Source organism: Dromiciops gliroides, chromosome 1 (assembly GCF_019393635.1).
Source record: "Dromiciops gliroides isolate mDroGli1 chromosome 1, mDroGli1.pri, whole genome shotgun sequence".
Taxonomy (NCBI): Eukaryota; Metazoa; Chordata; class Mammalia; order Microbiotheria; family Microbiotheriidae; genus Dromiciops; species Dromiciops gliroides.
In genome coordinates this window covers 705,804,074-705,817,103 of record NC_057861.1, presented here as the reverse complement: position 1 = coordinate 705,817,103, position 13,030 = coordinate 705,804,074, and the positions used below count along the sequence as shown (strand labels likewise).

General features: G+C 40.7%; 1 protein-coding gene across 4 annotated transcripts in view; it reads right to left on the bottom strand.

Annotated features, from left to right (window-relative positions):
* Positions 1–13,030, bottom strand: part of NR2C2 (nuclear receptor subfamily 2 group C member 2) — a 117,643-nt gene that overhangs the window by 23,881 nt on the left and 80,732 nt on the right. For all 4 annotated transcript variants that reach the window (XR_006354094.1, XM_043976272.1, XM_043976271.1 and 1 more), the window contains exons 3-7: positions 8,964–9,164; positions 7,099–7,201; positions 3,946–4,125; positions 1,403–1,550; positions 147–240 (exon numbers count right to left, since the gene is read on the bottom strand). Coding sequence is in view for 3 of the 4 variants with exons in the window: in XM_043976272.1 (XP_043832207.1) it covers positions 147–240; positions 1,403–1,550; positions 3,946–4,125; positions 7,099–7,201; positions 8,964–9,164 (726 nt within the window). In the remaining variant the exon portion in view is untranslated. The remainder of the gene's footprint in view (positions 1–146; positions 241–1,402; positions 1,551–3,945; positions 4,126–7,098; positions 7,202–8,963; positions 9,165–13,030) is intronic.

The window sequence follows — 13,030 nt, the reverse complement described above, 5'->3', positions numbered from 1 at the left end:
GGATTTTTTGGATCCTTTCAGAACCCAAGGCTAGAGGAATGCAGTGAATTGCCCAAGGGTCTGAGCCAGTCTTCAAACCTAGATCCCCTGACTCTAAGTGCAGAGTTCTTTCAAAGGGAGGAAAAACACAAGCAAGAGACTGTTACCTTGGAGTCGGCAGCAAGAAGAACAGTGCCATCGTCACGTATCAAAGGTTGCTGGATATTGACAAGCATTCCTGGATCGAGAAGACCTGTTTGTCTATTAGAGACATACAGACGTTCAGAGAAGCTTCTGATGTTTTATTAGTTATATAAGGGTTTGTTTATGTCATATACTGAAACCTCCAAAATTTTTAAGAAGGCAGTTTGGACTATCTTTAACAAATGAAGAAAGTTAACCAAAAACCTTCTCTAATGAATAGATGATTCCCCTTTACTTGGGTTGGGGATATCTGAAGCAATAACCCACAAGATTGCTCTGAAGTGTAGTTAAGCCTCCAGTTTGGCTGCAGTTTGCAGAAATTCTGCTAAGAAAGTGAAGTTCTTCCCTTCTGCACACTACCAATTTGGTCTTAATTCCATCTTCCTTTGTAACAGAGACTCTGAAGCTCTCTGGTGACCTCGAACAGTGCCGCAGTCAGTTTGGGGAAGCCTGCCTGTAGACCCCTTCTCAGAATCATTTTTTAAATGTATAAAATAAAATATATAGGATTACAAAGAAAACCAATTGTAATGAAATGCAGTTATCTAAATTAAAACTCTAAACCAAAAACAAGTTCATGGACCCCAGTTCAAGAACCATTGTTCTACAAAGATCTTCTACTTCCTTGTCTTTCTTTCCTAAATGTTTTAAATTATGCTTGACACATTGATTAATTAGACCACACAAATGTCACTGCATCATTTACTGGGTATTCAATCTTGTCTAGAAGGAATTCAGGAAAAAGGAGTTTTTTAGTCTATATTTGGAGAAAGCTTCAGATGCTGAATTTCTGAAAAATTGCACCTAGCAGAATCGAAGTTCTGATATTTAAAAAAAAATACCCTCCCAACAAAACAAACAGCCAAATGATTTAAAGTCTTGTTTTGTAGAGGTATCATGACTGTCACAAAGAAAACATTTTTAGGCACGACTTCTTCCTTTTATGGGGGTATACCTGGGAGGGTATGATGGGAATCAGCACAGAAGAGACTGGATAGAGAATGACTGAGAACTGAGGAGGACCTTCCATAACCCTCTGTCATTCCCCACCAGTCAGCAAGTGCAGACGGTGAAGCAGGAAGAAGGTGTGACTATAAGGTGTCCTTATGAACGTGATGACATCACCCATTTCAGGGGTCTGACTTGTCTAGTATCCTGAGCCTCATACCCTCATTCTTACATCCTTCTGCATACATGAGGGGCAGGGTCTGCCACTGACCTTGTTCCATCTTTGTCTGCTACAAAAGTTGGTGTGGCTATCAAGGGACTTCTTAAGTCTTTCCTGATGTAGATTTTTTCTGTTGAAGCCGCACAGTTGGTTGGTTTCTCCCTTTGCACATCAAAGGGCTTCCTTTCACTCTGAACAGCTTAAAGAACAACAATAACATGTTTAAAGAAAACATCAAAACTAAGGAAAAAGTACCCAAAGCACAGACCTAATCATTATAAAGAAGTCAGTTACTGAAGAGAGCACTTACTGCACTTACATTAGTTTGAATGATTTCTTAAAATACTAAACTTTTTAGGCAAATGAAACCTGACTTAAAAGTCCACATTCTGTTCACAAATTCAAATGAAAAGAAAACGATTTCACAATGTGCAACTAGCTGCACAAGAAAGAGATCCTTCTTAAAGATGGTCTTTTTTCTTGAATTTGTATTCTCAGCACCTAGTGTACCTACCATGTCTGACACACAGCAAGTGCTTAATACATGCCTGCTCGTTCTGTCCTTCTAGCTAAGGTTTTGTTTATCTGTTTCTTCCTTCTGCCAGTAAGAAGGGATTCAGGATCAGAAATGTCACTGCTTTAAAAGTGGCATTATGCAGGGCCCTTTTCCTAGGCTATGACAAGTTGCTGAGGAACACCTCCCCCACCCCACCCCTTTCAATAGTTTATGTCAACAAAAGTCAAAAGTGTGCTTAAGAAAATACTTATGTGGGTTAAAAGAATGAAATTAAGTTTAACTTTATACTATAAATTGGACCAAAGACACTAAGGTAACATACTAATCTTATGTTGAGCCTGCATAAAAAAGGATACTGATTGTTTGCTACTTCACATCTCACTAGCAAACTCTTCTGTAGTCAAATATAGAGTGACTATACATGCCAGGAATAGAATGACAGAAATGATGGTATCTCCAAAAGGAAAAGAACAGGCGAGAGTCCTCAGGGCCAGGAACCAGGTAACCTGTTACTAAAACTGCATCCTAAGTTCACTGCTAGATCTGTCATTTGGACTGTGGCAGCTCTGGCCACTGCTATTGCTGCGAAGTCATGATGGCTAACTTAAAGACACCACTTTGGTGATGTGTGCCAGGCCACTGCACCATCTTCCAATTTGCTTGGGGTGAGAGCCAACTTACCAAATCAAAGGAGGACACACACTACAACAGGAACTAGGAGGACATCATTAACTGCCTGTAAGGCATAAATGGTTCTCCTTCTTTTCCACAGTTTTATTGTGTGCCATCAGTAAAGTATATGTAGTTAGCTTTCCCAGAAGACTATGAGGGAGGAGGTAACAGAGAGCCAATCTGGTGGGTAAGTGCTTGGGGTAGCCAGATGAAAAGTGAGGTGACGAGGTCCTCTGCTAGGAAGCTGCCTCTTCAGGTGGGCTTTGTTCGCGTCTAGAAATTCAAGTGGCACCTCCCCAGGGACTCTTGCCTTCCTTCTCTTTCTGATGGGAGTCTGGTAAGCCTTCTGAGCAGTTTTTAGGCTCCTGTCTGTGGGCTCTGCTTCATCCTAGAGTAGGATCTCCATGTTTTGATGCTGACTCTCAATTATGTTTCCTCTCTTCTCAGGGTAGTTTCATTTGAGAATTTCTGGTCCTACGTATAATATGCCAAGTGGTATAGTTCGGAGGTGGTAACTGGTTTCTATGCTAGTCATTTATTAATTAACCTCCCTAAGTTTAAAAAGGCTCATCACCGGGTAGACTGCAGCAATAAAAACACAGATCATTCTGCTATTTGGGTTTACCCTTTCCCTGATAGCTTCCGAATAAGCTGTCCTATATGGCTGGGTCCCAATTAATGCACGTAATGATGCTGCTCCTCCTCCACACCTCCCCCTCCCTTAAGTGAATTGGCACAGCCTGTTTCCATTGATTTTAACTTTGAATAATATGAATTCAAATACATGGGACTATCCAGCGGATTTATTATGTACACTACTCAGGACTTAGACGTGGTAGAAACCCACCTCCTTCACTCATGAGTGAAAACAGTAAGACAGTCAAAAAAGAACACGGAAGATGTTGATATACACTTGAGTTGTCAATATATTTTCCTCTTTTCACATTTAGGGGAAAGCACTGATGAACAAGTCACTACAGAAATTTAACATTATTCTATAAGATTGAGAAGCCATAGCATGAATGCTATGAAGAATGGGCCCAAACAGAAAGACTATTTGAATAGAATCAATCTTTATTATGTCTGGTCTCAGTTCCTGAAGATCAGGAGCTTTGTCTGAAGTGGCATTTCTTGTTTTTAATGTCCCTAAAGAAACTAGGGTAATGTCCTATCTAAAATGGGTTCTATATACAGATTACTCACTGATTCACTGCTTTAACTACCAAATTAATTTTTTAAAATACCCACTGCTATAAGCACCAAATTTATACTGAAAGTAAAATGAAGTGGTTGCTGAGTGGTTTTTTCCTAGAATGCTTTAAAAGCTTTCAGTTCCCAAATAGGATTGTGTTCATTTTTTCTTGCAGCAAGTATACTGTAATTTTTAGTACTGCTCGTTACTCACATTCCATTTTCATGCCCATCTCTAAGCACTTTTTCAGTCTACAGAATTGGCAGCGGTTCCGATGATGTTTATTGATTATACAGTCCTGGTTACTTCGACAGCTGTAGGTCAAATTCTTCCTTACACTTCTTTTAAAGAAGCCTTTGCAGCCTTCACAACTGACAGCCCCATAGTGACGACCTAGAGAGAGAGAGAAAATGAATGGGAGTTCACCCCCAGTAACATTTCTAAGTCAGGCCATAACACTTCATACAGTTAACCCATTTTGAATGTAATTTTAGCAGTTTATGAGTTTCACACTGTCTTTGAACACAAATACATATAATTTTTCTTGGGAGGTGGAGTAATAAGAGGGGTAGATGAAAGAAGGAAGCCACAATGATTGGATGGTTCAATGTTATGGTAAGGGTATGATGTCACCAAAGACTTCTTGACAGGTACCATGGATAAGTGACCAACTTCTGCTCTGGATTTTTGAGGAAGTTAGAAGTGCTGGGGTTCTAGCTACCCTGGAATACAACTGTGAAATGCAATTCAACTTGCTAATCTGCTTTTTTCCTGTTGTCACCTTTCTAAGTTCTCATTTCCAACTTTCCTTCTATAATTCATTCTGCATATCTGTACCTTGGGTGGTTTTCCTTACGATCCCACACCACTTTTTGGAATCAAATACAAATTCCTTAGACTGATATTCAAGGCCCTTTGTAATCTTTCCAGCTTTATTTCATATTACTCTTTCTGCTGACCCCACCTCTGGTGCTGACAAACTGTTACTCGATGCTCTCCCCATCTCATCCTGTCATCTCGGAACTCCACGGTCCCCACTCACTCTGTCCCATTCCTGAGAAGATTCTTCCTTTCTTTCAAGGTCATCACCTCTTCCATGAAGTCCTTTATGATCCCTTGGGCTATACTGACCTCATCTAATCCCCCACCCCCCAATCCCACTTCCCCAAATTTCTCATCACACTATTTTTAGATCCCTCTGATATACTTACTAAAATATACCTTGTATTATGGTTATTTGTATATCTTAATCCCTGACTGGGACTGTGAACTTCTTGAAGGTATGTATTTTTATGTCCCCAAAGTAAGAGAACTGTGGAGATTGGAAGCTTCTGGTAATTTCAGATCTCTTACAATGCCATTTTTTCCCCTTTTACATGAAGATACTACTAATTTTCTGTTGTGCCTTGAGTAATTTTCTATATCTTTTTTTCTTCTTTTAAAAAATTTTAAATCTAAAAATATTTTCACAACTTTTTCCCCATAAAAGTATTTTTTATAAAGGTATTATTTTCCAGCTACATGTAGAGACAGTTTTCAACATTTGTTTTTATAAGGTTTCTAGTTTCAAATTTTTTTTCTTTCCTCCCCCCTCCCCAAGACAGCAATCTGATATAGGTTATACATCACATTAAACATATTTCTGCATTAGTCAAGAAGAATCAGAGGAAAAACCTCAAAAAAAAAAAAAGTAGAAATAGTATGGTTCAGTCTGCATCTAGATTTCATAGTTCTTTTTTCTGGATTTGGAGAACATTTTCCATATAAGTCCTTTGGAACCACTGTATTGCTGAGAAGAGTTAAGTCTATCACAGTTGATCAACACATAATGTTGTTGATACTTATTAGTATTATTATTATTATTTTGTTTTTTTGGTGGGGCAATGAGGTTAAGTGACTTGCCCAGGGTCACACAGCTTGTGTCAAGTGTCTGAGGCCAAATTTGAACTCAGATCCTCCTGACTCCAGGGCCAGTGCTCTATCCACTGTGCCACCTAGCTGCCCATTTTCACAACTTTTGAGTTGATACCATTCCTTCAGAAAGTTTTGTCCTATGGACAAAATGCCAAGAAAAACTAGGCAAAAGCTTATGCTGAAAGAAAAACATATGCCTGATATCTACAAATTTTAAAAAGCTTAGTATAGGCTGTATAAATGTAGAATACATTTAAAATCTTTTAAATGACATAGCTACAGATTTAAATTATGGCAAGACTGTTAGAGTAATTACAACATTCACCTTAATGAATTTTCTTTACATATTTAGTCCGAGCCTGGTTTTGTAAGATAAAAACAAGATCAGTTTACAAATACCCTTGCTTATCATATAAATTACAATATTCAAACAGCCACATGAGTTGTAAAAATACAGAAAAAACTTACATTACTACTTGTATCTTGATCTTCCTAGGGTGCTGAGGAAGTACACTGCCATTGTTGTAAGAAAAAAACTACTAAGGAAACTAGACAATAATTTGGGGACTGAAATTATACTTGATCCCCAGCAAAGCCAAGAAGTGCAATCGAATTTAGGGACACTTTGCTCTCTTGGCCTTTAATTCATAGCCTTGAATTGTTTTCCCAGAAGCAGGGATGGATTTGCATTTATCTATCCATATTCTCTCATCTAGTCTTCCTTAAGAACAATAGCATACAACTGTGAGCTTACTGGGCAGAGTTCAGGGCATGGTCTGTGGAAATGAAACAGAGTGAAGTTAAGTGGCACCGTGCTCTAACCACTGAGAAAACTGGCCCTAGCCCCTAATGGAACTAACATATGTGTGTATGGATAATCACAAAAGCAATATGGAATGCAGCTATTAGAAATAGTACCCGGAATCAGGCAAGTCACCCAAGAGTGGCAAACACTACGGCCACGCTCACTCAGTGTTTTAGGGGGTTGAAAAGAAACAAGGGGCAGGTCAAGCACTCTTAAAGTGGTTCTGATATCAGTTTGTATTCCCCCATAAAAGCAGACTTGGGCAAGGCCATGTGCACAAGTGATCTGGAACAAAGAATAAGATGTTTTCTGGGCCACAGCAACACCCATCGTTAGGTCACCGAGTTTCTAAATGATGGCAAAAGAGAAGCAAAGAAAGGCTAAGTCCTGGGGGTGTCTGGACCCTACTCAGGACACTCTCATCTCAGTGATAACACTGAAGAACCAACCCCTCCATCCACAAGGGGGCAAAAGCTAGCTCACCATTATCTCAGGTTCTGTAGCAACTAGAAAAAGAGACTTGATTGGCATTTCAAAACGTATGAGAAGTTTCCTGGCTTCTTTCTCTGAACTGTCTGTTGCCAAAATGTGGCTCATTAGTTTTTTTGCAAATTTCCCTACAAAGCCCATACTTTGAATTTATTTACCTGACGCTTTGTCTCCGCACACCACACAATATTCTACCACCTGGGGCCGCTGGACATCTGCTTTCCCCAATAAGCGCTCAACAGAAGCAGAATCGGTCACAATCTAAGAAGAAGTTTGGAAACAGTTAAGTTGTCAATAACACCTGGTTCACCTGGCATGCAGATGGTTTAAGCACAAAGCCCGAATCCTGTGCTTCTAAACAAAGGACACAGTCAACGTGAGGCTTCCGATGTTTGATCTCACCGCTGTATCCTCTAACCTGCCACCAGTCAGAACAGACAGGAACGGAGTACACACACACCATCTCTCTCACACTTCTGTGATGGGTCCCTGTGGTCACCACGGACACACTGAGGTGTCCTGCTGGCCGCCACAAAGACCATACAGATGAGAGGTACCTGCTAAGAATTCCTGGCATCTTTCTCCCTTACTGTGTGATGGCTTGTTCGTAGGCAGATAAATACATTTAGCAAAATATCCAGAAGGCATGACTGAGAATTCTCTCCCTGATTCAGTGGAAATGACAGGCGGTGTGTGTGTGACCTGACAATAACAACAGTCATACCCTACATTTCTATGGTGCTTGCAGATCATCAGAGTGTCTTCTCTGAACAACACTGTGACCTGGGTAGCACAGCCATTAGCACTCCTGCTTTAAATACCAGGAGCCTGCGGTGTGGAGTGTTATGGTCAGACAGTCCATCAGCAAACGAGCCCTGCATCCTCGCTCATGTTCAATACCTAATCTGCCATCTGTGTGCAGGAGGCTAAGTGTTCATACAACATGGGGGAAATGAAACAACTATCTTGTTTCCTGAAATCTAGGTCTTGGAGGGGCTGGGTTCTTTTTTGTCTTTATAACCCCAACCCAGAGCGGTGGCTTACACAGAACAGACACATAGATCAAACTGAACCTCTATCCCAACTCTGTTCTCACTTTTCTTCTTTTCAATCTACAATCTCCACACAAGTCTTACATCTGCTTTGAAGGTCTGTGCCCTGGCCTCCAAATACTGCACAACCCACCTAAGTCTAATAAAATGAACTGGGTGGTGAAGGCCTAATGTGGGTCTCAGTTTCTCCAGCTATGGGAGAAGCATTTAGGCTAGAGGACCTTCAAGGACCCTTGTTTCTCTGAAGCTCCTGGCTCTCTGACTACTCTCTGAGTTTGTAGAATTTGAAATGGAACAGGGCAGAGGTAACCTAACAAGAGGGATGGGAATGCTGAGTAATGGGATACATGCTAAAGGAGCCTGGGTTAAAAGCACTTTGTAGACAGTGTAGTACAATGGCTTTGGAATTAGAGGTTCTGGGTTAGAACACTGCCTAGGGGACTTACCACCTTTGTGGGCTTGAGCATGTCACAAAACTCTACACATCTACTATTCCTCATTTGTAAAACTGGGGGGGAAAGACCAATGCCTCTTCAAGCTTCAAATCTACAATCCTATGATTTTAGAGGCAAGGTGGAAGTTAAGACTGAAACTCAGGCTTGAGACGAGCAGAGTGTGAAGAGTCAGGGGCTGGAGTTAAGATGGAATCATGTTTTAAATGAGGAAAGCTGAAACATATAAAAACCGGATAATAATGCACCTACAGATAAAACATACCATAGACAAGAGGACTTTGGAATTGAAGCAAGCCTGTCTCTGACAAGAAGATTTAAAAAATCCTTCAGCTATGCCAGGAGCTAGTGACTGGTTTTAGCTCAGGGTCTAAGGTTCCAAGGCTGCTGCAGGACAGTAATTTGCTAGCCCTGTCCCTAGCCCTGCTAGAAGAGTGAGCCTAAAAGGCATAAGAACCAAACACTTATCTGGATGTCTACTCAGCATAATGAACTCTGGTTCCTACTGACTGTGCTTACTTGGATTCTGCCAGGAACCAGGTTGTCCGCGGTGGTGAAAATAAGCTGCTTGGCACTGGATGTCTCAGGTGATGCCAATATCACCTTTCCTGTTCCAGTTCCATCTGGACTGGTCAAGATAAATTGCTGTTTCGGGGATACGGAGGAGTCCACTGCAGTCACTATCTGGATTTTCTGTCCTGTTTGCTGATCTGTCACAATCTACAAGATAAAATGCAGGAGAATTTTGAGAAGCACAAGATGACATTTATATTTCTAAATGCTGCTATAGAAGGGAGATGTTTTTGAAAAGAAACAACATAAATAACCATAGTTTTGGTTATTACTGTGATAACAATAATAACTTACCATGTAAAAATGTAGAATACGGGAACCGAGTGCGTGGTCGGGTTGAATGGCTGGCCCGGGGAGGGGGCGGGTAAGTGCAGGGGTACCAGTGGACTGGGGGGAAGGATTTGACTGTCCCACCCCAGTGGGGAACCAGGAAGAAATCCTGAGCGGTGGGAGGCCCAGGTGGGGGACGGAAGCAGGGGAGCAGGCTCATCGGAAGCTAAGAACCGTACCACAGAAAGTTTTGCTGGTTGATTCCTTAGTAAGTAGGCTTGGGGTTATCTCCAGACCAGAAAACAGGCCAGGTGACATTAAAACCTGCCCCCCCCCAAACCAAAACACCTGGGACCCTCTGAAGCGGAGCCAAGAAGCAGCCCCCCACCCCCAGTGGAGAGTTTAAAATCAAAGAAAAGCAAGGCCAGGCAGGCTGAGAAGAAGCCCAATCATCCCCCGGGCCACACTGTAGCTTGAACAGTGTGTCCTGGAAGCAACATCACACTTTAAGAAGGAGTTAAAAGCCAAGAAATAGTAAGCCAGGATGAGTAGGCAGAAAAAGCAGAAGACCATTGAAAACTTCTTTGGGGGTAAGGTAGACTACAATACAACCTCAGAAGAAGAAGATAATAACAGGGCCAAAGCTCCAACATCCAAAGCTTCCAAGAAAAATATCAACTGGTCTCAGGCCATGGAAGCTCTCAAAAGGGACTTTGAAGAGAAAGTAGGAGAAATAGAAGGAAGATGTAGAGAAAGGGAGGAAAGAATGGAAAGAGAAATGAGAGTGATGCAGGAGAGTCATGAGAAAAAAGTCAACAGTGTGAAAAGCCAAATGGAAAAGGAGATTAAGAAACTGTCTGATGAAAAATAACTGCCTAAGAATTAGGATTGAACAAATGGAAGCTAGTGACCTTATGAGAAGCCAAGACACAGTAAAGCAAATCCAATTGAATGAAAAAATAGAGGGCAATGTGAAATATCTCCTTGGGAAAACAGCTGACCTGGAAAATAAATGTAGGAGAGATAATTTGAAAATCATTGGACTACCTGAAAACCATGACCAAAACAAAAGTTTAGACGCCATCCTCCAAGAGACTGTGAGGGAAAATTGCCCCGATATTCTAGAAGCAGAAGCTAAAACAGAAATTGAAAGAATCCACCAATCACCTCCTGAAAGAGATCCCAAAAGGAAAACCTTCAGGAATATTATAGCCAAATTCCAGAACTCCCAGGTCAAGGAGAAAATATTGCAAGCAGTTAGAAAAAAGGAATTCTAATACTGTGGAGCTCCAATAAGGATAAAGCAAGATCTAGCAGCTTCTACATTAAAGGACTGAAGGGGATGGAATATGATATTCCAGAGGGCAAAGGAACTGGAACTACAGCCAAAAATCATGTACCCAGCAAAACTGAGTATAATCTTTCAGAGGAAAAAATGGGATTTCAATGAGAAAAAGGTCTTTCAGGCATTTGTGATGAAAAGACCTGAACTGAATAGAAAATTTGACTTTCAAATACAAGACCTTGGAGAAGCATAAAAAGGTAAACAGGAAAAAGACTTCATGAGGAATATTAAAAGATCAAACTGTTTATATTCCTACATGGGAAGATAATACTTCAAACTCATAAGAAGTATCTCAGTAAGGAATTCACAAAAGACACAGGTCTGAACTGAATATGAAGGAATATTATCTGTAAAGCATTTATGTTTTGTTCCTTGTGGGGCAGACAGGGTGGGGTGTCTTATGTCTGGGGCCAGATTTGGGCTTGGGGCCTCCTGGGTGCAGGGCTGATGCTTTGTCCACTATGCCACCTAACTAACCCATGATAATATCATTAAAATAGGGTTGAGGTGTAGGAGGAATAGACTGGGGGAGGGAGAAGGGGAGAGATAGTTCACATGAAGGAAACAAGAAAAAAGCTTATGGAGGGGAGGAGAAGAGGGGGAAGGAGTTGGGGAGTGAGTGAACCTTAATATCAGCAGAATTGGCTCAAAGAAGGACTAACATACATACTCAAGTAGGTATAGTAATATATTTTTGCCCTGAGGGAGAGGAGGGAGATTAGGGGAGGGGGGAAGAAGGGAAGGAGGGAAAGGCAGATCGGGGGAGAGAGCAGTAAAAAGTAAAACACTTTCAAGGAAGATGAAGATGTTCTGTCTGCATTACTGCACAGTATGACATACTGAATTGCTTGATCTCTCTCTTTTTTTTTTTTTGGGTGAGGCAACTGGGGTTAAGTGACTTGCCCAGGGTCACACAGCTATTAAGTGTCAAAGGTCTGAGGCCAGATTTGAACTCAGGTCCTCCTGAATCCAGGGCTGGTACTCTATCCACTGCACCACCTAGCTGCCCCAAATTGCTTGATCTCATAGGGAGGGTTGAGGAGGGAGGGAGGAAGAAAAATTTAGAACAAAGAATTAGCTCAGGGACCTTGATCTCATTGGAGTGGGCTCATGGAGGGAATAGCATCCATACCCAATTGGGAGGAGTAATCTATTTAACCCTGCAGGAAAATAGGAGGGGAAGAAGATAAGGAAGGAAAGGTGAAAAAAGGGAGTGCAGAGTGAGGGATAGTCAGAAGTAAAACACTTCTGAGGAGGAATAGGTAAAAAGAAGAGAGAGTAAATGTCATAGGAAGGGAGTGGGAGGGAGGGAAATAGTTATGATGATTGATTATAATGGCAAAATGTATGGTACCTACTTTGCTGGGCTTTTATGAAGAAAATTCTCTGTCAAGCTTAAGGTACTATATACAGGTTATGATGAACAGGATACTATCAGAAAAACCTGGAAAGACCTACATGAACTGAAGCAGAGTGAAATGTACTGTATACAAAATAACAGCAATAGTGGGAGATGATCTGCTGGGAAGCATGTGGTTATTTTCAGTAAGGCAATGATCCAATATAACCCTGAAGGACTTATGAAGATTGCCGTCCATCTGCAGAGAAAGAACTGATAGTATCTGAAAACAGATGGAAACACATTTAAAAAATTTTTTTTTTCTTTTCCTTTTTGATAATCCCTTAATCTGAAGTTTTGGGTTGTTTTTTTTTTTTTTTTTTTACTGTGTTCTCTTACAACTAGCTAATATGGGACTTTTTCCACGACTAGTCATGTATAACTTATTCTGAATTGCTCGAGTTCTTGTGGGTGGGGCGTGGGAACGGAGGGAAGAAGAGAAGTTGGAACACAAAGTTTTTAAAAAATTGATGTTAAAATTTGTTTTTACATATATTTTGGCAAATAAAATTCTATTCAAAGTAAAAAAAGAGAGTTTTCAAAGTGGTTCCACTGATACTATCTTAGTTGATCTTTATAACATCTCTGTAGGTCAGTAATATCATCTCTATTTAACAGATGAGGTAATTAAGGTCCAGAGAAATTAAGTGATTTGCATAAAAGTACCACTCTACTAAGAATTGGAGTCCGGATTAAAACTCAGGTCCAGTGTTCTCAGTTGTATATGGTGGTAAGAGTGATGTGGTAGGAGTTTGGAGGACCTGGATTACATTCCAATACTTATACTTACTGGTTGTGTGACTCTGAGTAAAGCACTTCACTTAGTTTGTAAAACAGGGATAATCAATACTTGCATGATCTGCTTCCTAGAGTTGCAAGTAAAGCACTTTGTATACCTTATGGTGTTACAGAAACAGGGATTATTATTGTATCATGATGCTTCTCTCAAATTAATGAAAATATGTAGGCTTGGGAACACAATCATACAAATTGAACACT